Source organism: Lepus europaeus, chromosome 5, assembly GCF_033115175.1.
Source record: "Lepus europaeus isolate LE1 chromosome 5, mLepTim1.pri, whole genome shotgun sequence".
Taxonomy (NCBI): Eukaryota; Metazoa; Chordata; class Mammalia; order Lagomorpha; family Leporidae; genus Lepus; species Lepus europaeus.
In genome coordinates, this window is record NC_084831.1 from 5259330 (window position 1) to 5285624 (window position 26295).

At 44.2% G+C, this 26295-nt stretch overlaps 1 protein-coding gene across 4 annotated transcripts in view; it reads right to left on the bottom strand.

Moving 5' to 3' along the window:
* The window catches only part of RERE (arginine-glutamic acid dipeptide repeats), a 464477-nt gene that overhangs the window by 131141 nt on the left and 307041 nt on the right, over positions 1-26295 (bottom strand). For all 4 annotated transcript variants that reach the window (XM_062190377.1, XM_062190375.1, XM_062190376.1 and 1 more), the window contains 2 exons: positions 24360-24484; positions 23291-23390 (listed from right to left, as the gene is read on the bottom strand). In XM_062190377.1, coding sequence (XP_062046361.1) covers positions 23291-23390; positions 24360-24484 — 225 coding nt within the window. The remainder of the gene's footprint in view (positions 1-23290; positions 23391-24359; positions 24485-26295) is intronic.

The window sequence follows — 26295 nt, forward strand, 5'->3', positions numbered from 1 at the left end:
AAATACTTACACAGTTAACATGTGTATAACTTCGCCTCTTAGAAACCAAATCCTTCCTTCTATTTTTTCTGTGAGTTCAGCCATAGAACAAAAAGGTATTGAGAGGGGACGAGCTCCCTGGAATCCAGCAAATGAATTTCCTAAGAACAGCGGCCTGGTGACAGAGCCTGAGTGCCCTCAGACCGCAGAGAGAAAAGCCAACTCATCCAGGCTGCTCAGCTGCTTGTCTGAACGGTAATTCCCTGTTAGCTGAGAAAGACCTCCTTCTGGCCGCAAGTGGCAGTGGTCAGGACCACAAGTAGAAGCTGCAACATATTTTCACCTACCCCGAGCTTCCTCACAGCTCTGAAAACCAAAAACATGTAATGGGAAACTGGGCTGAGGGCGACAAAATCCCACAGTTCCACCCATCTAGTGCGCCTGCTCATCAAGGCTAAACTGAGGTAGAAAACGCGTGTGATTTGTTCAGACAGTTCGCTAAAAAACAAAAACCAACCAACAGAAGACCGGCTGCATGACTGTTAAGGGAGCAACACTTGCACAAACTGCTTTAAATCCTACCTGGCAGAATCCAGCCTCAGAAACAATCGCTCCCAACACACAGGGCTCAGCAACCTGATCACAGAGGTTGCTGACAGGGATTTTAAGGGAGGGAGACGATATGACAATCTTTTTGGCCATGAAAACGAGGTCACAAAACAAATAAGATCAAAAAGCCATACACAGCATGGGAAGCTCCAGAGCTGGAAAAATGCCTGGCCAACCCCTTTTGTCTGGAGACAGCCACGAGAATCTGGAGACAGCCACGAGAACACAGCTTGAGTATCTGAGAAATGAGCAAAAAACATCAGAGCGGCCAAAGTGTGTCTCCCAGCCATGGTCCTGAAGAGTCAAGACCTCCCTCACATTGAACCTTGGAAATTTAGCCACCTGTGGGTGGCCATTTGGTACAGAAGTTACAGCGCCAGTTGGGATGCCTGAATTCAATATCAGAGAGCCTGGTTCAGCTCCTGGCTGGGCTCTCGATCCCAGCTTCCCACCAGAGAGTATCCTGGGAGTCAGCAGATGATGGGTTAAGTATCTGGGTCTCTGCTACCCACGGTGGAGACTTGAACTGAGTTCCCAGCTCCTGGCTCCAGCCTGACCCCAGCCTGGCCCAGCCCTGGCTGTTGCAGGCATTTGGGGAGTGAATAAGCAGATGGAAGATCTCTCTTTCTTTCTTCCCTCTTTCAAATAAAGTACATGTAAATAAATAAAATTTTTTTTAAAAATTTCACTACCTCACAGCTCTGGTTTTCCCATTCTACTATTAAGTCTCAAAAGGATTAAATAGAAGACTATATGATTTCAAAATAGGAACATCAGAACACAGCCTGACTGTGGAAGAAGCAAAAACCTGGTAAACCGTTCCACAACCAAACACCTTTTTTGTAATGGCCACTGCAATGATTACTCAAGAGGCATTAAGTAAAGGCAGACCTGATTTGAGAACATGTGCGTGTACAAACCCGTTTCTGAGATGGGGTTGCGGGGGGAGAAAAGGAAAAGAAAGAGCCAGTCTTCCTAACATGCTTGGGTAACCTGTAATCCCAAATACTGTGGTGTGCTAGAATACACAGCCCAACAGAGGCTGTGTGCAAAGTGGGCAGCACAGGCAGCAGCAGTGGGGCAGCCTGCGCAGGGCCCAAACGCAGGGAGAAGGGTGCAGGCTGGGCTCAGGGCATGGCTATGGGACTGGGAGCTCGCATCTACAAATACCACTAAATGGCAACATCCTCTCTGCTCTACCATGCCTAAGCCAGTACTGGGCAGGCTGACCTACAGCCTTGGAAAGGGGAGAAGCAGGAAGCTACAGAAGAATCCCTGCACAACCTGGGAGGACAGAATAAATCAGTCACTCCTAACAATCATGTCAGCTAAATAAATATGTTCTTTGCACAGAGAAAGGTGAAATACCCCTCTCAATATTTTACAAAACCAATGTCTTCAGATATTACAAAAATATCACAGTCACAGCTGGAAATATTTTTATCCTCTCAATGTCATAAAATCCACACTTAAATCTAAATAAGGCACAGCAGATGGAAAAGGACAGGATAAAAAATAATTTTATAATAAAATATTACAAGAAATTTAAAAATAAGTACAGATAAATCATGCATAATCTGAAATTCGAAATGCTCTGTAGTACGGAACTTTTTGAGCACAGACATGATGCTCAAAATTTTTTGGATTTAGGAGCATTTTGGATTCAGGATGCTCAACTGATAGGCTTTGTAATTATCCCAAATCCAAAAAAACTCCAAAATCTGAAACACTTCTGGACCCAAATATTTTGGACAAGGGATACTCAACCTGCACTATTATTTTCCTAATACTTTATATATGTATTAGTAGCTTTAGCTGTGGCAGGCAAAAACAAAACAAAACAAACAAAAAACACCAGAAAGTACCCATGGCAAATCCCTTGAGCGTGACTTCATTAAAAAAAAAAAAAAAATCTTCGCTGATATGATAAAGTTAAGGACCTTAAAATTAAAGATCGCGCTGGATGGCCCAGGTGGGCCCACTGTGCCTGGACAGCACTGGAAGACGGCCCCAATGTGTGGGTCCCTGCACATGTGTGGGAGAACTCGCTGGAGCTCCAGGCTCCTTGCTGTGGCCTGACCCAGCCCTGGCCATTTCAGCCATCTGGGGAATGAATCAGTAGAAACAAGATCAATCAGTCAATCTCTCTCTCTCTAGCTCTATCTTTCAAATAAATGAATAAATCTCTTTTAAGAATTATTTAGGAAAGTGTACAAAAGTATTCTGGGCAGGCGCCTGGCCCAGCAGTTCAGATGCCACACCCAGCACCCCAAATTCCTGGGTTCAAGTCCTGGCTCCAGCTCCTGAGTGTAGCACCAGGCTTCCCACCACCCACAAGGAAGACCTGGGCTGGGTTGGAGCTCTAAGCTCTGAAGGCATTTCAAGAGTGAGCCAGTGGATGGCAGCTCACTTGCTTGCTCCCTCTCCTTCTCCCCTTCCCTCCAAAATAAATTTAAAATAAAAAGTTTTAAAACTTAAGTATACCTCAAACGTATATAAGAAATATATACTAGGACAAATATTATAAATGTCTGTATTTTACAGTACATTTTAGAACTTCCATCAATTTATGAGCCCTTTCAAAACACATGGGTTTAATTTGTTCTAACAATGAGGTATTCATCAATTATTTACACTTTCATTAAAAGCTTACCCACAATGGCTTTGTAAACAGCAGGAACTCACATGAGTATTACTAAATAAGTGAATGAATGAGGGATTTTACTAAAACTTCTTCTTAAATGCAAAGCAGAAAAGGATGTGATCCCTATTTTCTAAATACTTACTGTGTTATTAATGCTTAATATAGGTTCAAAAACATGAAAATTCTAACCAAATGATAGTGTACATGTTTTCAAAGCACCATGTTTATCTCAAAACGTTTTATCACTTGGTTTTTTAAAGATTTATTTGTTTATTTGAAAGTTAGAACTACAGAAGGAGAGACAGAAACAGACAGAGTGATCATCCATCTGCTGGTTCACTCCCCTGGTGACAGTGACAGACAGGGCTGGGGCCAGGCTGAAGCCAAAATCAACGGCTTCATCTGATCTCCCACATGGGCGGCAGGGGCCCAAACACTTGGGCCTGCATCTGCTGCTTTCCCCAGGTCATTAGCAAGGACTTGACTGGAAGGAGCACCTGGGATGTGAACCGGTGCCCACGTGGGATGCCGGCATCACAAGCAGACGCTTCACCCACTACAACACATGCTGGCCCCCATTCTACCACTCTTCAGTGTGGGAACAAAGTCACCTGAGAGAGAAGCTCTCACACAGTAAACGAACTCTGCAGTTTGTCAAATAAAGAAAAAGCTGATCACTCCTCTAGCGCCACTGTGGTCCCAGGAAACCAGAGCAGAGGCAGGGACAGGCTGCGATGTAAAGATTTCCAATGGACTTGAGAGCAAATCCTCGGGGCCTGCGCTGTGACGCGGCAGGTTAATCCTCACGTGCAGTGCTGGTATCCAATATGAGCACTGGTTCGAGTCCCAGCTGCTCCTCTTCCAATCCAGCTCCCTGCCATGGCCTGGGAAAGCAGTGGAAGACGGCCCAAGCCCTTGGGCCCCTACACTCACATGGGAGACCCGGAAGAGGATCCTGGCTCCTGGCTGAATCAGCCCAGCTCTGGCCGTTGCAGCCATTGGGGAGTGAATCAGCAGATGAAAGACCTCTCTCTGTCTGTCTCTGTCTGTAACTCTACCTCTCAGATAAATAAATTATATATATAGCATTATATATATATATGTATACATATACATACATACATATATATATAATATACATATATATATATATTACAGATTTACCAGACATTTCAACAGAAGTGCTATAAGGCACTGGCCTCAGTTTGATCCTCTCCCCGAGTTTAAATTACTCTGTGGGTATACAAGTATGCTTATAAACTTGTAGATAATAATTACACTTGTCTCATAGAAGTGCTATGAAGATTAAGTTAGATTTCATTTATAAAAACCACTTAGAGGCTGGCATTATGGCACAGTGGCTTAAGCTGCCTCCTGCAATGCCAGCATCTCACCTGAGTGTGGGTTCGAGTCCCACCTGCTCCACTTCCAATCCAGCTCCCTGCTAATGTACCTGAGAAGGCACTAGATGATGGCCCAAGTACCTGTTACCCTGCTACCCACATGGGAGACGAAGACAGAGTTCCAGGCTCCTGACTTCAGACCACTGCAGCCATTTGGGGAGAGAACCAGTAGACGGAAGATCTCTCTCCCTCTGTTCTTGTAACTCTGCCTTCCAAATACATACAAATCTTAAAAGCAAAAAAACCACTTAAACTTTTGCCTAGCATAATCAACAAACTTTAGTCTTATTGTTTTATTATTATAAGTATCAAGCAGGGGCCAGCTCTGTGGCGCAGCAGGTAAAGCTGCCAAACGCAGTGCTGGCATCCCATACGGCTGCTCCATTTCCAATCCAGCTCTGCTATGGCCTGGGAAAGCAGAAGACGACGGCCCAAGTGCTCGGACCCCTGCACCTGCATGGGATTGGCCCAGCTCTGGCCGTGGCAGCCATCTGGGGAGTGAACCAGCAGATGGAAGACCTCTCTCTCATCCCCCCACCTCTGCCTCTAACTCTTCCATTTAAATTAAATAGATAAATTTTTTTTAAAAAAGTATCAAGCAGATGAATTATATAATTGATATCTAGTTAAAAGAATAATAATAGTGAAAAAATAGTCCTATGCCTGGTTCAAGCTTTGATGGATAAACTCAGGGTGGGAGAGAAATGTCTCAGCAAAGGCAAACATACAAAGAAAAGGAAAACCACACAAGACAAAAAAATAATGTGATGAGCACACATTCCTACAAACTCAGACCACATTTAGAAGATGTACTTAAGGGGGCTGGCACAGTGGGTTAAAGCCCTGACCTGAAGCACCGACATCCCATATAGGCGCTGATCCTAGTCCCAGCTGCTCCTCTTACGATCCAGCTCTCTGCTATGGCCTGGGAAAGCAGTGGAAGATGGCCCAAGTCCACCCATGTGGGAGACCCAGAAGAAGCTCTTGGCTTCGGTTCGGCATAACTCTAGCCATTGCCGCCATCTGGGGAGTGAACCAGTGGATGGAAGACCTCTGTCTCGACCTCTCTGTAATTCTTTCAAATAAATAAAATAAATCTTTAAAAAAATGTACTTAAGGTTACTGAGGAAGAATTTTGTTACCTTAAGTTGACCAGACATGGAAATGGGGCTTATGGGAAAAGAGTTACATACTGACTGACTCGATAATTGACTATTTATTTATTTATTTGAAAAGCAGAGCCACAGAAACAGTGAGAGACACAGAGACAGAGACAGACAGACAGACACACACACACACACACAACTTCTATCTGTTGCTTCATTCCCCAAATAGCCACAACAGGAAGGTATGAGCCAGGCTGAAGTCAGGAGCCAGGAACTCCATCCAGGTCTCCCACCTGAGTGTCAGGGGCCCAAGTACTTGGGCCATCATCTGCTGTCTTCCCAGGTGCATTAGCACGGAGCTGGATGGGAAGCAGAGCGGCCGTGAATCAAACTCGCATTTCAATATGGGATGCTGGCATTGCAAGCAGTAACTTACTTTGCTGCACCACAATACTGGCCCCAGGACACCACAGTTTAGAAGACCTACAGAGGGGCCAGCGCTGTGGTCAGTGGGTTAATCCTCCACCTGCAGTGCCGGCATCCCATATGGGCACCGGTTCTATTCCCAGCTGCTCCTCTTCCAATCCAGCTCTCTGCTGTGGCCTGGGAAAGCAGTGGAAGACGGTCCAGGTGCTTGGGCCCCTACACCTGTGTGGGAGACCCAGAAGAAACTCTCGGCTTCTGGCTTCAGATAGGCTCAGCTCTGGCTGTTGTGGCCAACTGGGGAGTGAACCAGTGGATGGAAGACCCTTCTCTTAAGCTCTCTCTCTTACTGTCTGTAACTCTACCTCTCAAATAAATAAATCTTTAAAAATAAAAAGGCATACAGAAAATGCTCATCAGGAAGAGAAATTAAATGGTTATTTATATAACAGCTGATACCACAGCATAGATGAAATTTGAAAATATCACCGCAGTGGAAGAAACCGGTCACAGCAGGCCACATACTGCACAATTACACTGACGTGAAATGTCCAGGACAGGCAAATCCAGACATGGAGAGTAAATCAGTGGTTCCAGGGGGAGGGATGGGGGGAAATGTGCAGCAATGAAGTCACTAATGGGGTGAGGCTCTTTTTGGGGAGACTAAAATGCTCTAAAATTGGCTGTGGTGACGGCTGTATGAATTTGTGAAAATGCTAAAAGCTATGAAATTGCACACTTAAATGGGTGAACTGTACGGCGACTGAATTATATCTCAGTAAAGCTGTTACATGAAAAGGAAAAGGAAGAAGCGGCTCCGGGGGCTCGCAGGGCAGAGCCAGGATGAAGGGCTGCAGCAGGAGTGGAGGCGAACAGAGCCTGCGCTAGGCGCTGCTGCCGAGCTACCGCGAAGGAAGCCACTGCTGCAGCAGGCGACAGAGGAGCCCATCCCAGAGGCTGCGATCCAAGTGGCCTTAGTCTGCCGCCCACCCTGAGGACTGTGAGATGAAGCTCCCACTGTCTTTCAACAAAGGGAGTGGGCCATAAGGTTCAACTGGAAGTAAATATAGAGATTATCTAAAAAGCAGAAAAAATTAAGGCATTAAATTTAAAAGGTCATCTTCATCCAAATGACGCCAAGGCAAACAATAAACGATGTACCGTGTGCTGGCAGGACTGTCACCTGCAACTTCAGGACAGAAGTGACTTTATAAGGTCATCAGCTCAAATGAAGGCATTTTGGTAACTTCTTCAACAGAAAAATTTTCAAAACTTAAGCTCATGTTTCTATTGGTCTATTAGTCAAAGTATAGAAATAAAAGTTGAAATTTCTTCATTATTATGCTGATAAGAGTTGAAAAGGTCTTGGCCTTGCCAGAAACCACAACTGCATGCTCTCTTCCTGCACATTTACTGATGCTGTAATTAACAATACAGCATGCAGTAACTCCTATATCCTTTTACTACAAAAATAAAACACAAGCAATGGTGTTTGTCAACACTGATTCATATGAGGTGCTGTTCTGAAATTTATTGGATTTTCATAATAAGAAATCATATGGCATATCAACTTTTCCCATTACTCTTTATCTTTCTTTTTCTTTTTCTTTTCTTTTTTTTTTTTTTTTTTTTTTTTTTTTGACAGTCAGAGTGGACAGTGAGAGAGAGACAGAGAGAAAGGTCTTCCTTTGCCGTTGGTTCACCCTCCAATGGCCGCCGCGGCCGGCACACCGCACTGATCCGAAGCCAGGAGCCAGGTGCCTCTCCTGGTCTCCCATGGGGTGCAGGGCCCAAGGACTTGGGCCATCCTCCACTGCACTCCCAGGCCACAGCAGAGAGCTGGCCTGGAAGAGGGGCAACCGGGACTAGAACCTGGTGTGCTGGCGCCACAGGCAGAGGATTAGCCTATTAAGTCGGCCCCCATTACTCTTTTCAACAACAAATCAAAAACCGAAAGAAAAAACGCCCTCTTCTTACCTTAACCTAAGTCAGCCAACATTAACCACTTACTGTTGGTGCCTCAAAACGCATACACAATAAAAGAGGAAGAAGTTACGGAAAGAGCATGGATGCAGAGTGAAACATCCCAGGGAGCCTGAGCACGTGTTTCCTAGGAATGGTTATAAAAGGGCCTCCTTGGCAATGCCTTATCTGGGAGCTCAGAAATATTCCAAATTAATTTAAGTCCTAAGCACTGAAAAACTAATCCAGGCCCAGACAACTACAAAGTCAAGTCCGTTTAAGATGAACAAATAGAAAATCTGATAGAAATTCTACACTTTTAATAAAAAAAGAAAAATATGAAAATAATCCTTATAGTAGGCTTACCTGCATATTCTGCTATGCCAACTTTATAATCAAGTTCTGGATGACTAAGTGTAATATGGCCTTGAACCTGATTTACCTTAAGTCATTCAACAAGTTCCTGGTACCTCTCTACCCTATACCAGTTATTGAGGTAGGGCTCAGAAGACAGTGATTAATACTCAATGATTAGTAAATAGTGAGATTTACAGATTAGAGATGAAAACATACTAAGCTCCTGGAAGACTTGAATTCTTTGTTGATAGAGACATGGGTCTGCATAAATAAATAAACAAGCAAATATAGAGTCCCTTGAACATGTAAAAAAGCTTAATCCACATACCTAAAAGCCATCCATATTTCAGAGAATAAAGAAGTGAAACTTTTGCCACATGATTATAAACTTTATTTATATAAAGTGAGTTTATGCATGAGGGTTGATGAGAAAATATAAACACAGAAATGACAATAAATTACTGAAAAAGTAAAAGAAATTTGAAAAGGGAAAAATGCCAGAAGCTAAAGAATGAAATCCCTTACCAATTTAGTAAAAATAAAACAGCATCCTTTTTTTCTAAAAACCTTTCTCATCCCAAATCACAGGCCTTTTCTGCAGTTTCTAAGCAAGAACACAGAGGTCTGCTTTGTAAATGGCCAAATAAATACAATTTCTCAAAGATGGCTGAATGAGCGCCACTGGAGTCAGACAGGACATCTCTGCACAGCACACAACAACGTGACAAACTGTACATGAGCTAACGTGTGTGGATGAGCCTAACCCAGCCTGCGTGTCAGAAGACACATACTTGGAACATACACAAGATCTGTCAGGGCGGGCACCACTGCTCCTTTATATTTTAACATAATCTTATACTTAGCACAACACATAAAACCATAAATAAAATAAACCCACATTATAGGTGCTCACAATTTATAACATACTCCTCTTCCAACAAGAGAGGCCACCATGTTCATTGCATCTTCTACCACAGCAGCACAAAACTCTTTCTTTTTTTTACTTCTTATGTAAGAAGTAAAAAGACTGGAGACAGCACTGTGGTATAGTGGGTAAAGCTGCCGCCTGCAGTGTCACCGTCCCATATGGGCACTGCTTTGAGGCCTGGGTGCTCCACTTCTGATCCAGCTCCCTGCTAATGTGCCTGGGAAAAGCAGCAGAAGATGGCCCAAGTCCTTGGGCCCCTGCACCTACATGGGAGACCCAGAGGAAGCTCCTGGTTCCTGGCTCAGCCCTGGCTGTTGCGGCCATTCGGGGAGTGAAACAGGAAGGCGATGGAGGATATCTATCTTTCCTTCTTTCTTTCTTCCTTTCTTTCTTTCTTTCTCTCTCTCTCTCTCTGTAAACTCTCCCTTTCAAATAAAATAAATAAATATTTTTGAAAAAAAGGAATGTATACATGTGGTTCAAGTTTTTTACTTAACCTAAGAATTACCTGCATGAAACTAAAAAGCACTCCAAAGATAAGTTAGAGCTTGCCAGACTATATAAAACAGCAAGAAACAATGACAGAGCTAACGTGCGCAAGAGATGAATATCACAGAGAGAGGAAAGATCAAAGTAAGAAGCCAGAAACAGCTATTCCATACAGCTATTCCACACAGCTATCCCATACAGCTATTCCATACAGCTATACCGTGCAGACAATGAATGGAAGAAAGGGCTGTGTCACTGCCAGACAAACAGAACTGAAGACAGACATCAAGTCACAGAGGTCACACCAAAAAGTGTAAAGGTCGATAAATGCACAAAGACGTCCACATGCCTGAAACACGTTAACACATGAGGCAAAGTGAACAGAACCAAGAAGAGCTCTACCCAAATCTAAAGAACTTAACACAGATCTCTTTGCAACTGGCAATGCATCCAGATTTTTTTTTTTTTTTTTTTAAACAGGCAGAGTGGACAGTGAGAGAGAGAGACAGAGAGAAAGGTCTTCCTTTTGCCATTGGTTCACCCTCCAATGGCTGCCGCGGTAGGCGCGCTGCGGCCAGCGCACCGCGCTGTTCCGATGGCAGGAGCCAGGTGCTTATCCTGGTCTCCCATGGGGTGCAGGGCCCAACGACTTGGGCCATCCTCCACTGCACTCCCTGGCCACAGCAGAGAGCTGGCCTGGAAGAGGGGCAACCGGGACAGGATCGGTGCCCCGACCGGGACTAGAACCCGGTGTGCCGGCGCCACAAGGCAGAGGATTAGCCTAGTGTGCATCCAGATTTTAAAATTCAGTATGGGGGCCACTGTCGTGGCACAGCAGACGAAGTCACCACCTGCAACACCGGCATCCCATATGGATGCTGGTTCAAATTTGCGATGCTCCATTTCTGATCCAGCTCCCTGCTAATGGCTTGGGAAAAGCAGCAGAAGATGGTCTAAGTGTTTGTGTCCCTGCCATCCGCAGGGGAGACCCAGATGAAGCTCCCAGGTCTGCCCTGGCTAAGTCCTGGCCATTGTAGACACTTGGTGAGTGAATCAACAGATGGAAGATCTTTCTCTTTCTTACTCTCTCTCTCTCTCTCTCCTCATCTCTCTGTACCTCTGATTTTCAAATAAATAAATAAATTTTTTAAAAAAGTTTTAGTATGATATAGAAGACCTCCACAATATCAACCATATTTTAAAAACTGATATATAAAATATTTCATAATATAAGTTACATAATTGCACCGTATAAATTCATCACAAGTGCACACAGAGCACTAACCAAGATAAATCACACACTCATCCAAGAAATACATCTCAAATGATTTCAAAAGGCTGAAATCTTATTAAATAGTCTCTGACCACAAGAGAATTAGGTCAGAAATCATTAACATCCAAAAAATGAAATTTAGAGAAACTCCAAGTATCTGTAAATAAAGCAATTTAAATCTAAATAATTTTTGTGTTAAAGAAAAAGCCACAAATTAAAATGTACAAATATTTGGAACATGGCTGACTGGCACAGTGGCTGAGACACCGGTGGAGAGGCCTGTGTTCTGTATAATGGAGTGCCTGGTTCAGTCCCTGGGTCTGGCTCCGATTCCAGCCTCCTGCCAATGCGGATCCTGAGTTCAGTCCCTGGGTCTGGCTCTGATTCCAGCCTCCTGCCAATGCGGATCCTGAGTTCAGTCCCTGGGTCTGGCTCTGATTCCAGCCTCCTGCCAATGCAGATCCTGGAAGCAAGCAGCTGGCATCTCATGCTGAGTCTCTACCGCCTGCAGGAGAGACCTGGATTGAAGTCCAGGTTCTGCTGGCTTTGGCCAAGACTAGTGAACTAGCAGGTAGAAGATCCCCTTATCTGTATATCTCAAATAAATTTTAAAAATGTATTTTGAATGTAATAGTAATGAGAGCAAATCAAATCAAAATTTGTGATAAAATCAGCAATCTAAGATCTCACTTTAGGAAGCTAGAAAAAATAATCAAATTAAACTTCAAATACATAGAATGAAAGAAGAGTCAACATTTTAGATCCTGAAGATATTAGGAGATAAGAAATGCATGAGTTTGTTACTGAGGAAAAAAAGAGATAACAGAAACATGCTTAACATTGTGCCAATCAACTTGATAACCTAAATGCAACAGTCAAAACACTTAAAAGACACAGATTTACAGATGATCAAAACTGACACGTGAAGAAACATAAAATCTGAATAAGCTTATGCCTGTGTGAAGTTTTAAACATTCCATAAAAACAGTGTTTAGACTCAGACGGTGTTAACAAAGATAAAATCCTCAATTCTCAACCCACACATCCTTTAAGAAAGCAGAATAGGGGCCGGCGCAGTGGCTCACTAGGCTAATCCTCCGCCTGCGGTGCCAGCACACCGGGTTCTAGTCCTGGTTGGGGCGCCGGATTCTGTCCCGGTTGCTCCTCTTCCAGTCCAGCTCTCTGCTATGGCCCGGGATGCAGTGGAGGATGGCCCAAGTGCCTGGGCCCTGCACCCGCATGGGAGACCAGGAGAAAGCACCTGGCTCCTGGCTTCGGATCAACACAGCGCACCGTGAGGGGTAAAGCAATGGAAAGAAGACCTTTCTCTCTGTCTCTCTCTCACTGTCTAACAGGCTAATCCTCCGCCTTGCGGCGCCGGCACACCAGGTTCTGGTCCCGGTCGGGGCACCGATCCTGTCCCGGTTGCCCCTCTTCCAGGCCAGCTCTCTGCTGTGGCCAGGGAGTGCAGTGGAGGATGGCCCAAGTGTTTGGGCTCTGCACCCCATGGGAGACCAGGAGAGGTGCCTGGCTCCTGCCATCGGAACAGCGCGGTGCGCTGGCCGCAGAACGCTACCGCGGCGGCCATTGGAGGGTGAACCAACAGCAAAGGAAGACCTTTCTCTCTGTCTCTCTCTCTCTTTCACTGTCCACTCTGCCTGTCAAAAAAAAAAAAGAAAAAAAAGAATAGGAGGAAATATTTGGCAAAGAATTTTTCTTTGAGGACAGTATTACTCTGATCTCAAAACCTAACAAAGATACCACCAAAAAATAAGACTATAACTAAATATCTCTTATGTACACAAAGATAAAATTCCTTAGGAAAATATCTGTAAATGGAAAACAATTTACATTTTTACATTTGAAATCAGCCAACATAACTCACCATACTAACAAAGTAAAGGTGAACAACTATGGGATGACCTTCTTTATTCTAAAGGGATAAAAAGCTATTAATTTTTTAAGATTTATTTATTTATTTGAAAGGCAGAGCCACAGAGAGGCAGAGACAGAGAGAAGTCTTCCATCCGCTGGTTTACTCCCCAAATGGCTGCAACAGCTGGGGTTGGGAAGATCTGAAGCCAGGAGCCAGGAGCTTCTTCTTCCAGGTCTCCCCACGTGCATGCAGGAGCCCAAGGACTCGGGCCATACTCTACTTGTTTCCTAGGCCACAGCAGAGAGCGGGATTGGAAGTGGAGCCGCTGGGACTCGAACTAGCGCCCATATGGGATGCCAGCACTGCAGGCCAGGGCTTTACTTGTCACGCCACAGCGCTGACCCCTTAAAAGCTATTGACAAAATTTAATGTCCATTCTTCATTTTAAAAAAATTAGAAAGGGGAAGGAGGAGGAGAAACAGAGCTGGCCCACAGGGATATCCATAGAAACAGACTCTGGTCCTTTTCCAAGACCTGCCTGCTCTGTCAGGTACATTTTCAACCAGAGGAATCTAACAACAACCCTATGTTGTATTTAATAGTGAAAGACTGGAAGCTTTCTGAAATCAGAAAGAAGGCAAAGATGGCCACTCCGGCCACTTCTACTCAGCATTATACCCTGGTCTAAGGGAGTGCAATAAAGCACAGAAAAGAACATGGATCTGAAAGGAAGAAGTAAAATTCTATGTGCAGGGCTGGTGCTGTGTTATAGCGGGTAAGCCAACGCCTGCAGTGCTGGCATCCTGTATGGCCGCCGGTTCAAATCCCGGCTGCTTTACTTCAGATCCAGCTCTCTGCTATGGCCTGGGAAAGCAGCAGAAGATGGCCCAAGGCCTTAGGCTGCTGCACGTGCGTGGGAGACCTGGAGGAAACTCCTGGCTCCTGATCAGCTCAGCTCCAGCCATTGTGGCCAACTGGGGAGTGAACCAGTGGATGGAAGACTCTCTCTGTGTAACTCTTTCAAATAAACAAATAAATAAATCATTAAAAAACCCATATGTGCAAAAGGTATGAATGATGACTTTGTATACAGAAAATCTTAATCAATCTGAAAGCTATTAGAAATAATCTGTGAATTTAGCAGGGCCAAAGGATACAAGGGTCAACACATAAAAATTAACTGTATTTCTAATCTATCAACATTTAGAAATTTAAATTTTAAAATATACAGCCTTATTCATAATAACTGCCAAACAGAAATTACCCAGGGGTAAACTGAACAAAATACGTAAGCACTTATACACCTGGGGCCGGCGCTGTGGTGTGGCAGGTGAGGCTACCACCTGCAGTGCTGGCATCCCATATGGGCGCCGGTTCAGATCCCAGTTGCTCCACTTCTGATCCAGCTCTCTGCTGTGGCCTGGGAAGGCAGTGGAAGATGGCCCAAGTCCTTGAGCCCCTGCACCAGTGTGGGAGACCCAGAAGAAGCTCCTGGCTCCTGGCTTTGGATCAGCGCAGCTCAGGCAGCTGCGGTCATCTGGGGAGTGAACCAGCGGACAGAAGACCTCTCTCTCTACCTCTGCCTCTATGTGGCTCTGCCTCTCAAATAAATAAATAAATCTTAAAAAAAATTTGTACACTGAAAACTGTAAAATTCTACTGCAGAAAATTTTCAAATATTAAAAATTAAGAGAGATCAAACATACATGAATTTGAAGATTCAATATGGTTAAAATGTCAATTCTTCTGTCTTTAATGTGATGTACACTGTTATTTAATGCTATAACTAGTACTCCAACGGTAGTTTTTTCACTTTGTGTTGCTATATGGGGCAAACTGTTGAAATCTTTACCTAATATATACTTAACTGATCTTCTGTATATAAAGAGAATTGAAAATGAATCTTGATGTGAATGGAAGGGGAGAGGGAGTGGGAAAGGGGAGCGTTGTGGGCGGGAGGGAAGTTATGGGAGGGGGGAAGCCATTGTAACCCATAAGCTGTAAAAAAATAATAAATAAAAAATAAAAAAATTTTAAAAATTAAAAAATATATACCTAAAATTTTTAAGACTAGCAAAAAAAAAAAAAAAAAAGTCAATTCTTCCCAAACTGACCCACAGATTCAATGCAATCACAAACAAAATCCCACAGGTATTTTAAAAAACAGAACTTGGCAAGCTGACTTCAAATTTTTTTTTCAAGATTTATTTATTTATTTGGAAGTTGAGTTACACACACACACACACAGATAGAGACAGAGACAAAAGAGAGGTTTTCCAACCACTGGTTCACTCCTCAATTGGCTGCAATGGCCTGAGCTGTGCCAATCTGAAGCCAGGAACCAGGAGCTTCTTCTGGGTTTCCCATGTGGGTGCAGGGGTCCAAGGACTTGGGCCATCTTCCACTGCCTTCCCAGGCCACAGCAGAGAGCTGGATCGGAAGTGGAACAGCCTGGAATTGAACCGGCACCCATATGGGATGCCAGCACTACAGGCAGCAGCTTTACCTACTACAGCATAGTGCATGCCCCTGACTTCAAATTTTATATGAAAATACAAATGATCTAAAATAAATCAGCCAAAGAAATCTTTAAAAAGAAGTGCAAAGTGAAAGAAACTAAGTTCAAAATTTCCATAAACTTACAGTACTCAAAATACAGAGAATCTAACAAAGATGGACAGATGAGTCAAACAGAATGAAATCCAAAAAAAGATCCAAATGAGGGTCTTCATAGAGTTTGTAGAAAATAAATATTTAAGAAAACCGTACAGGGGCTGGTGTTGTGGTGCAGTAGGTTAGGCATCCCCCTGTGGTGCTGGCATCCCAGATGGGTGTCAGTTTTTGTTGTTCCACTTCACATCCAGCTCCCTGTTGATGGCCTGGGAAAGCAGTAGAAGACTGCCCAAGTGCTTGGACCCTGCACCTGCATGGGAGACGGGAAAGAAGCTCCTGGTTCCTGGCTTTGGATTGGAGCAGCTCGACCGTTGCAGCTATTTGGGAAGTGAACCAGTGGACGGAAGACTTCTATCTGTAACGATGCCACTCAAGTAAATAAATAAATATTTAAATAAAAAGAAAGAGGCGGCCGATGCTGTGGTGTAGAGAGTAAAGCCACTGCCTGTAGTGTCGGCATCCCATTTGGGCGCCGGTTCAAGTCTTAGCTGCTCCACTTCCAATCCAGCTCTCTGCTACGGCCTGGGAAAGCAGTAGAAGATGGCCTAAGTCCTTGGGCCCCTGCACCTGCATGGGAGACCCAGAGGAAGCTCCTGGCTCCTGGCTTTGGATTGCTGCAGCTCCGGCCATTTCAGCCAATTGGAGAGTGAACTGTGAACCAGCAGATGGAAGACTACTTTCTTTGCCTCTCCTTCTTGGTGTAACTCTTTCAAATAAATAAATAAATCTTTTTTTTTTAATAAAAAGAAGAAAAGAAAACCACACATACATTGCAAAATTTTACATCAAAATATTCATTTTTCTTCTTTTACTTTAGTTATACCAGTTTCATGCATTTCATATATTAGGTTCAGGAACATAGTGATACTTCAACCCCTCCCTCCCACTCACGCTCCAACCCTTCTTCCTCCTCTGTCTCTCATTCCCATTCTTAATTTTTACAAATATCTATTTTCATAAAGTTAGCCCTACACTAAGTAAAAGAGCTCAACAAATAGAAAATCTTCATCTTTTAATTCCATGTTCTGTAACCTGGGCCAAGTACCCTCCTAACAACAAGTAGTTGGTTTTCCATAAAGGCATCAAGGCAGCTGAATCACAGAAGTCTTTTCAACAACTGGGATCTGTAAAGAACGAACTTTTACCCCTACTTCACCACACATACAAATTCAAAAGTAATCACAGACCTGAATATGAGAACTAGAATTTCTAGAAGAGGGCACAGAAATAGTCTTTATAATCTTGAAGTAGTCACAGATACTTCAATAAACAGAAAATAACAATTTACTGGTCTTCAGCAAAAAAAAAAAAAAAAATTTTAATTAATTTATTTATTTGAAAGCCAGAGTTACACAGAGAGAGGAGAGGCAGAGAGAGGTCTTCCATCCATTGGTTCACTCCCCAACTGGCTGCAACGGCTGGAGCTGCGCTGATTCGAAGCCAGGAGCCAGGAGCTTCTTCCCAGTCTCCTACGTGGGTGCAGGGCCCAAGCACTTAGGCCATCTTCTGCCACCTTCCCAGGCCATAGCAGAGAGCTGGATCGGAAGTGGAGAAACTGGGTCTCGAACCGGTGTCCATATGGGATGCCTGCACTGCAGGTGGTGGCTCTACCTGCTACACCACAGCACCAGACCCCAGCCAAATTAAATACTAAAGACACCATGGAGCAGAAAACCTTCACAACACATAAATCACAGGATGTCTACCTAGAATATAAAAAGAAATCTTACAGTTGAGGACAAATAACCCAACCCAAAAGCTGAGGGAAGATCTGAACAGATGCTGCACAGAGACAACAGTGGACAGCAGGACAGCGAGGCTGGACACCACGGTGAATCTGTATCAGGGCACACGCCTTAGAGTGGTGAGGAAAGGACTGGCAGGCACCACACCTCCATGCGGAAGCTGAGAAACCTTCTCTGGAAACCAGTTTGATGAGACACACACATACAATTTAGACACTCCACTCCTAGGTATTTGCTGAGTGAAATGAAAATATTCACATAAAAACTGGCACAGCAGTGCTGATAGCACCTTTATTCATAACAGCAGAAAGCTGGGAAACAAACCAAATGTCCATCATCACATGGAAGGGTGCACATCCTCTACGACGCAGCAACACAGAGGAGGCAACATGACCTCAACACTACCAAGGTTAACAGGAGCCAGACCCAGGGGACTGCACGTGATTCCATTCATACCCTACTCTAGGACAAGCTTTCAAACAGTTCATGGAGGGCCAGGGTTGAGGTGCAGTGAGCTAAGCCACTGCCTGATCCCACATGGATGCCAGTGCAGGCCCCAGCTGCCTCACTTCTGATTCAGCTCCTGCTAACGTGCCTGGGAAAGCAGCAGAAAACAGATAAAGTGCTCAGGACTGCAACCCCATGGGAGACTCAGATGAAACTGCTAGTTCCCCACTTCGGCCTGCTCTAGCCCTGGCCAGGCCATTTGGGGAATGAAACAACAGATGGAAGATTTTCTCTCTCTCTCTCTGTCTTTCAAACAGATAAATAAACCTTCAAAAAAAAAAAAAAAGTGATAAAAAATGCCTATAACAAAAAACACTGTATAGGAATTTCAAAAAATTTCTGCACCAAAATATAAATATCCTTTAATTCCATTTTTCCATGAACTCTCTGAATTCTTCTCATAATATGACAGAATCCCAACAATGGTCCTATGAGGCTGAAAGCAGAAAAGATTAAAAAGGTTGCACATAAGGCAATTTTCAGGGGTCTGGAAATGTATTCTATCTTCATCATTACAGTAATTACACAGGTGCATATATCTTTAAAAACTCATTAAACTGTAGGCTTTAAATCAGAGAAGTTTATTATACACAACTGTATCCTAGTAAGTTGTTTTGAAAATCAAATACTAGGGGCAGTGCTGTGGCACAGTCGGTTGATCCTCCAGCTGAGGCACTGGCATCCCATATGGGTGCTGGTTCAAGTCCTGGCCTCTTCACTTCTGATCCAGCTCCCTGCTAATGGCCTAGGAAAGCAGTGGAAGATGGCCCAAGTGCTATGCAGGAGTCCCAGAAGAAGCGCCTGGCTTTAGATCAGCTCAGCTCCAGCCATTGCATCCATTTGGGAAGTCAATCAGTGGATGGAAGACCTCTCAGTCTCCCCTTCTCTGTCTGTAACTCAAATAACTGCCTCTCAAATAATCAAATAAATAAATAAATCTTTAAGAAAATCAAATACTAAAAACTTCTGGGCCAGCACTGCAGTCCAGTGGGTTAAGCTGCTGCCTATAACACTGGCATCCCAGGTGAGTGCCAAGGTAAGTCACAGCTGCTCTGACTTCAGCTTGGCCCAGGCCCAGCCATTGCAGACACTTGGGGAGTGAACCAGCAGATGGAAGATCTCTCTCTCTCTCTCTCTCTCTCTCTTTGTAATTCTCACTTTCAAATAAAAATAAAATCTTTTCAAAAAGTACTAAAGGCCGGCGCCACGGCTCACTAGGCTAATCCTCCACCTTGCGGCGCCGGCACACCAGGTTCTAGTCCCGGTCGGGGCACCAATCCTGTCCCGGTTGCCCCTCTTCCAGGCCAGCTCTCTGCTGTGGCCAGGGAGTGCAGTGGAGGATGGCCCAAGTCCTTGGGTCCTGCACCCCATGGGAGACCAGGAGAAGCACCTGGCTCCTGCCACCGGATCAGCACGGTGCGCCGGCTGCAGCGCGCTACCACGGCGGCCATTGGAGGGTGAACCAACGGCAAAAGGAAGACCTTTCTCTCTGTCTCTCTCTCACTGTCCACTCTGCCTGTCAAAAAAAAAAAAAAGTACTAAAAACTTTATTTCTAAATAATAAAGAAAAAACAATCAAAATAAGAAATACAAAAGTTTAGATTAAAAAAAAAAACAAAAAACAAAAAAAACAGGTCCATATATTTGTCCTAACAGGCTACCAAAATTTTTCTAATAATAAGGTTTTTTTTTTTAAATTTGTTCATTTAAATGCACTTATATCTAAACAGTCCTTTTGGGATATTAAAAACACTCTAATGTAAGTACCTAACAAATTTTATGTATTTAAAATTTTATGCCAGGGGCCGGTGCTGTGGCACAGCGGATTAAAGCCCTGGCCTGAAGCGCCGGCATCCCATATGGGCACTGGTTCTAGTCCCAGCTGTTCCTCTTCGATCCAGCTCTCTGCTATGGCCTGGGAAAGCAGTAGAAGATGGCCCAAGTCTTTGGGCCCCTGCACTGTGAGAGACCTGGAAGAAGCTCCTGGCTCCTGGCTTCAGATCGGCACAGTTCTGGCCATTGCGGTCAATTGGGGAGTGAACCAGCAGATGAAGACCTCTCTCTCTGTCTCTACCTCTCTCTGTAACTCTTTCAAATAAATAAAATAAAATCTTAAAAAAAAAAATAAGTTATGTGCCACTAACTTAATAAATGCCTAACGCTGTTTGAAATCTATGTTACATACTCCAGTAAGTAAACAGACTTCTCAAAAAGCAATGTATGCACTTTTTTTTTAATGTACGTACCTTTTAAATTTACTACTTTATACATGCCAAATCTTACATTACTCTAAAGAAGTCAAAATGCACCTAAGGGTGGCACTGCGTCTGGCAGTTAAGAAGCCTGGGTTTGCGCCCTGGCTCTGCTCCCTATTCCAGCTCCGGGGAGGCAGCAGTGAGGGTTCAGGAGGCTGAGTCCCTGCCATCAATGACAGACCTGAACGGAGCTGCCAGTCCCAGGATCCTGGTTTCAGCCCAGCCCCAGCCACTGTGGGCTTATGAAGAGTGAAACAGCAGACAGCATCTCTGTCTCTGTCTCTCTCTCTCTCCCTCTGCCTTTTAAATTATATATATATAATGTGTGTGTATATATATGAACACTACTTTCTCACAAGATCTGTTCATTCAGTTTACTTTTCATTAAGCAAAACGTCTACAGCTGTAATTCTGTGAGTCAGTACAACAAACAAGGTAGAAAATTAACACAGCACTAAACTTTTCATTTGATCACAAAATAAGCAGATGGTGCACAGTCTCACAGAGGCTAAACGTACCAGTGTTGCGTGACTCAGGACATCTGAGCCGTCCTGGGCCAGCACGTCGGGGAGAATTCCAAGTGAAGGGAAGGCAGCTTCAGGGAAACACAGCCACGAAGCCCACCGTAGCGACCTGCCACAAGGGGCCGTGGCCATTTCTGAGAAACACAGCCATGAAGCCCACCGTACCAACCTGCCACAAGGGGCCGTGGCCATTTCTGCACAGAGGTACGTTCTACAGATTCTTGGAGGATTTGGAATAAGGAAATAAAATAACAGAAATTGAGAAAAGTGCCAGAAATAGGCATTTAATTAACTACAGTAAAATCTTCATTATTCAAAATTCACCTAACACCATCTTGAAAGCAGGATTTTTTCCCCATATCTCTTTTCTACAAAAACAAATCCCCAACAGAAAAATCTCCTTCCAAAGACTTTCTCTGAAAGTTTGCACTTGAGCGACTCTGAATTCAGATATTCACACTGAACCGACCCACAAGAACAGTTTACGGTGTCAATTTGACTCTCAGCTTCCTCATTTGTAAAATAAGCTTGAAAGCCCATCCTGACTTTATCATTAATGTTCAGAATAAAGAATCCTCATTAAAAAAAAAAAAAAAGCTAGCTGCCAAATTGGTGAGAAAGTACAAAAATGTATTTTATTGGAATGTGAAAAAACACTGTTATTTAGAACACACACGCTCCCAGCAAGATTACTCAGTCCAATATACAGAGACCACCTCAAGGTAACATAATACTCAAGAAACCTAGGGGCCGGCACTGTGGCACAGCGGGTTAATGCCCTGGCCTGAAGTGCTAACATCCCATGTGGGCGCCGCTTTGAGACCTGGCTGCTTCACTTCCGATCCAGCTCTCTGCTATGGCCTGGGAAAGCAGTAGAAGATGGCCCAGGTCCTTGGGCCCCTGCACCCACGTGGGAGACCCGGAGAAAGCTTCTGGCCCCTGGCCTTGGATTGGCTCAGCTCTGACCATTGTGGCCAAATGGGGAGTGAACCAGTTGATGGAAGATATCTCTCTCTGCCTCTGCCTCTCCTCTCTATGTGTAACTCTGACTTTCAAATAAATAAATAAATCTTAAAAAAAAAAAAAAAAAAAAAAACCTGATTAGACCAGCAAGAAAAGTGGACGTATCACACAGATATTTACACATGCTCCACTGTGCAGCAGGCTGTACAGTGGAGACTGCACAGTGCAAAAGTCCCTAAGTAGGGATGAGAATTACCCTGTGTCATGGCCTTTCTGGACTGAGTACTCCGTAAGTCATCTGGCCGTTTTAAGCCTCAGGTTCTCATCTATTTAGAGAATGGAACAGATGATCTCAAAAGTTCCTTCCAACTATAGTGACCTCTCAAGGAAAAAAAACAAAACACGGGGGTGCTTAGATTGCATTTAATCATTGGAAGAACTCCTTAGCCTCTTGCACGATTTCTAAGTATTATAATCAACCAGACAGACTCGTTCTTAAAATATTAGAAATTGGTTCCATAATGGGAGAGGGAGTGGGAGATGGGAGGGTTGTGGGTGGGGGGGAAAAAGCCACTGTAATCCATAAGCTGTACTTTGGAAATTTGTATTTATTAAATAAAAGTTAAAAAAAAAAAAAAAAAAGAAATCGGTTCCCTAAATATTCATTAGTACTCCTTAAGATTTGATCCCAGATAGAAAACTGAGACGCACTGGTCCATGTAACTTAAATTCCCTTACAGCCCTCTGGGATATATTATCCTAAGGCCAAAGTGAAGTATCTATCAGTAAGCTGGTTTCGGTAACCATACTGTTGGCAGCAGCTGTTATTCTGAACCGCTGTGTATATAGTAGGGAGAAAAGCAAATGAGTAATTATGATGATTATGTCATGCAACTGACTCAGTAATACTAGGCTCACTTATTTCTTACTTTCGATTTGGGACAGATTGTTAGTTCTAAAAGTTAATTTTCTTTTATAATCATGTGAAATACTTACATTAGTCCAAAGCAAACTCCCTAAAACACAAGTTTGCCTCCAAAAAGTCTAGTTACTTCTCTATGCCTCTACACACTTTCAAATGCAAGATCTTAGGCACACTGATGAAGATCAAAGCCTAGTTTTGGACCCAAATCTTGATTGTTTGATTTGGATTGTGACTTGATCTCTCCAGATATACCTCCTGGTGTTTAAACGGTGATATTATTATAACCAACTTCCGAGGCATGTTGTGAGGAATACTAAGTAGGTCATAAATATACAGTATTTAGCTTCATGAAATCTCAGGGAGTGTCAACCACTATTATCAGAACCTCATTTGATCCACCACAGTCCTACAGTGCACACACAGATCAGGAAATGAACCTGCAGGTACCACATCACTTGCCTCAGGTCACAGAGCCCGAGGTGGACCCAAGATGACCATTCACCTACCACTCCCAGCAAACCCCTCCCCTCACCATACTCACTGCTAAAACCACAGCGGGGTCAGTCTGCATGCTCATCACATAGTTCCCACAGCCAGCCCCACAGGAAAAGAACTGTCTTCCAGCCCCAGGTGATTTCAAAACACCTACTGTGTTCAGTGCATTGAGCGTGGTGTCATCCCGAGACGCAGCAACACAGCCATCTTCTGTGGAGCCTCCATCACACATCCCTGCAAAGGCTGCCATGCTCCTGCGAGACAGAAACGTCAGAATGGAGACTTCAACCCTCAGCTTCCAGAGTACATGTTCAGCTCAAAATAAACTCTACTAGCATGATGTGCCGGATTAACCAGAGTTCTCAGTCCGGCCTCTGCTCTCCCTGCAGTTCCTCTACAAGTAGCCCTGGCCCACTCAGAGAAACGCCACCTTCAGCTGGCCCAGCTGTGTTATTTCTTCCCACGCTCTCCTGAACGCACAAAGAATCTGAGTCTACTTGCCATGATACTCCCTGGATTCCAAAACCTTCAAAGAAACACATTCAGAAAACACATGAAACTAAGTACCCTGAAACTTCATTCCTCTCATTCCGTACATCACCATCTTCAGGTGAATGACAAGAGAAAAGTCAGAGAGTACAGAAACCTCTCATCGCTCCTGGATACCCCAGGCACCGCTCTGGCCGACTAGCAGATAGCCAGAGCTGACGTGCAGGTGCCTTGACCTTGCTTCCCAGACTTCTGCTGCACAGGGCTGATGCTGCGTGAGTTCCAGAAATCACTGCGGACAAAGGAAGCTCTCTGTCTCTCCTGAATCATGTTAGGAACAAATTGAAACTTCTTTTTAGCACCTCAGGCATTTAAACCTTACCAAGTTCTACAAGGCATTCACAGGCAAATGTTCACAAAAATGTCAAATTCAGGCCAAGTACTAACAGCCACAAAGTAGAAAGCTCACACGAAATCTGTAATGGGATTTTGAGAGGGGCTGAGTAACTCAGTTATTCAACTAGGCCAAGGTATGGATAACTCTCTCTCACTGCAAGGTGCTCTCCTTAGGAGTCACAAACTTTCATGTGGGACAAACACGAGAACAAAGAGGTGACTTTACATGGTGAAGAAGGCTAAGGGCCTCCTACACGGCAAAACTGATGATGCCCGGCACATGCACGAACGGTCAAGGGATTCAGTTCAGACCGCAGAACACAGCAGACTCCTGTTACCTTGCTGCCCTCAAGTACATCAGGAGGTCACAGTCATTAACTCCAGGCATCCAGACCAGTTCTTCATGTTGGGTCACGGTATCCCCATCTGGAGAAGGAAATGGCTGCAAATCCGGAAGTTTGGCCTGCAAGACAGGGATGCAGAAGGCAAATCAAGGCATGTACTATACAGAGCTGTCTTAGCAGAGGCAGTCCTTGGGGACAGATGCATAGTTTACTAAGCCTTTCTCGTTAGGTAGCAAAAAAAAAAAAAATACAGTGCATCATTTAAACATTCCTGGGTTGCAAGGCAAGACCATTTCATCACAGATTTCACAGTGGGCTGTTAAACCTCCATTTAAGAAGCAACAAGGAGCCGTCTCTGTGGTGTAGTGGGTAAAACCACCACCTCCAGTGCCGGTATCCTATATGAGCACCAGTTGGAGTCCTGGCTGCCACTTCCAGTCCAGTTCTCTGCTGTGGCCTGGGAAAGCAGTGGAGGATGGCCCAAGTCCTTGGGCCCTTGTACCCACATAGGAGACCCGGAAGAAGCTCCAGGCTCCTGGCTTTGGATGGGCTCAGCTCAGCTCCAGCCACTGGGGCCATTTGGAGAATGAACCAGCAGACAGATGTCCCTCTCTCCCTCCCTCCCCCTCTCTCTGCCTCTGCCTCGGCCTGTAACTCTGCCTTTCAAATAAATAAATAAATCTTAAAAGGAAAAGCAACAAATACTGTCAAAGTAAAATAGTGCCTATATGATCCAAAGAGTGAAACAGAAATGAACATATGAATAACACACATTTCTTAGAAGACAGCACTAACTTGGTAAGAGAAGGGAAACACACATAGTCAGTAATGAGTTTACATGCAAGACACAGACACATCAATGAAACTGCACCTAAAGATATTTGTTAAAAAGTTAAAAGGAGAGGGGCCAGCACTGTGGCGCAGCGGGTTAAGACCCTGGCCTGAAGCGCTGCCATCCCATATGGGTGCCGGGTCTAGTCCCGTCTGCTCCTCTTCCGATCCAGCTTTCTGCTGTGGCCTGGGAAGGCAGTGGAAGATGGCCCAAGTCCTTGGGCCCCTGTACCCACGTGGGAGACCCGGAAGAGGCTCCTGGCTTCGGATCAACACAGCTCCAGCTATTGCAGCCAACTGGGGAGTGAATCATCAGAAGGAAGACCTCTCTCTCTCTCTCTCTCTCTCTCTCTCTGCCTCTCCTCTCTCTGTATAACTCTTTCAAATAAATAAATAAATCTTAAAAAAAAAATTAAAGGCACTATCCTATTAGAATAGTGTTACTCTCAAGAGAATCAATAGTCAACACCAAACACAATAAGTACGTTAACATTAAAAGTACACCCGAAATGACCTATGATGATAGAAATCAAGTCAGAGGTTGCTTTGGGGAGGTGAGAATGGCTACAAAGGTGCAGGAAGGAACTTTCTGGGATGGCAGAAATATTCTATTTTTGTATCAATCATCTAAGTTGACTGAGCAGTATGCTTATGATATGGGCACCTCATTACACATAAAATACATCTCAATAAAAAGAACTCAACAACCCAGATTCTAAGTCACCAGATTCAAGTAGCTCTGGCATATCCTCCTCCTAACTCTACTGAGGCAGAGCAAGGGGAAGCCAGCTCCCACCGTGACTGTCACAACCACTGAGAGCTATGAAAAGTCAAGCATCTGCAAGACACACATGTTCCTATCTCATCAAAAGATGAACATATCTGATATTTCCAGCTCAGAGCTAGAGTTAAGAAGCTCCAGTGTACACAGAGCTCAGGCATAAAATAGAAGTAAATGAAGCAAGCGGGCAGAGCGTACGGCAGCACTGTACAACAGGAACAAACCGAGAGGCATACATTCAGTTTCACGAGGTCTAGTGGCCACATAAAGTAGGACACCACATCTCAATTTGGAATGACCACGTCCCAAGTGCTTAAT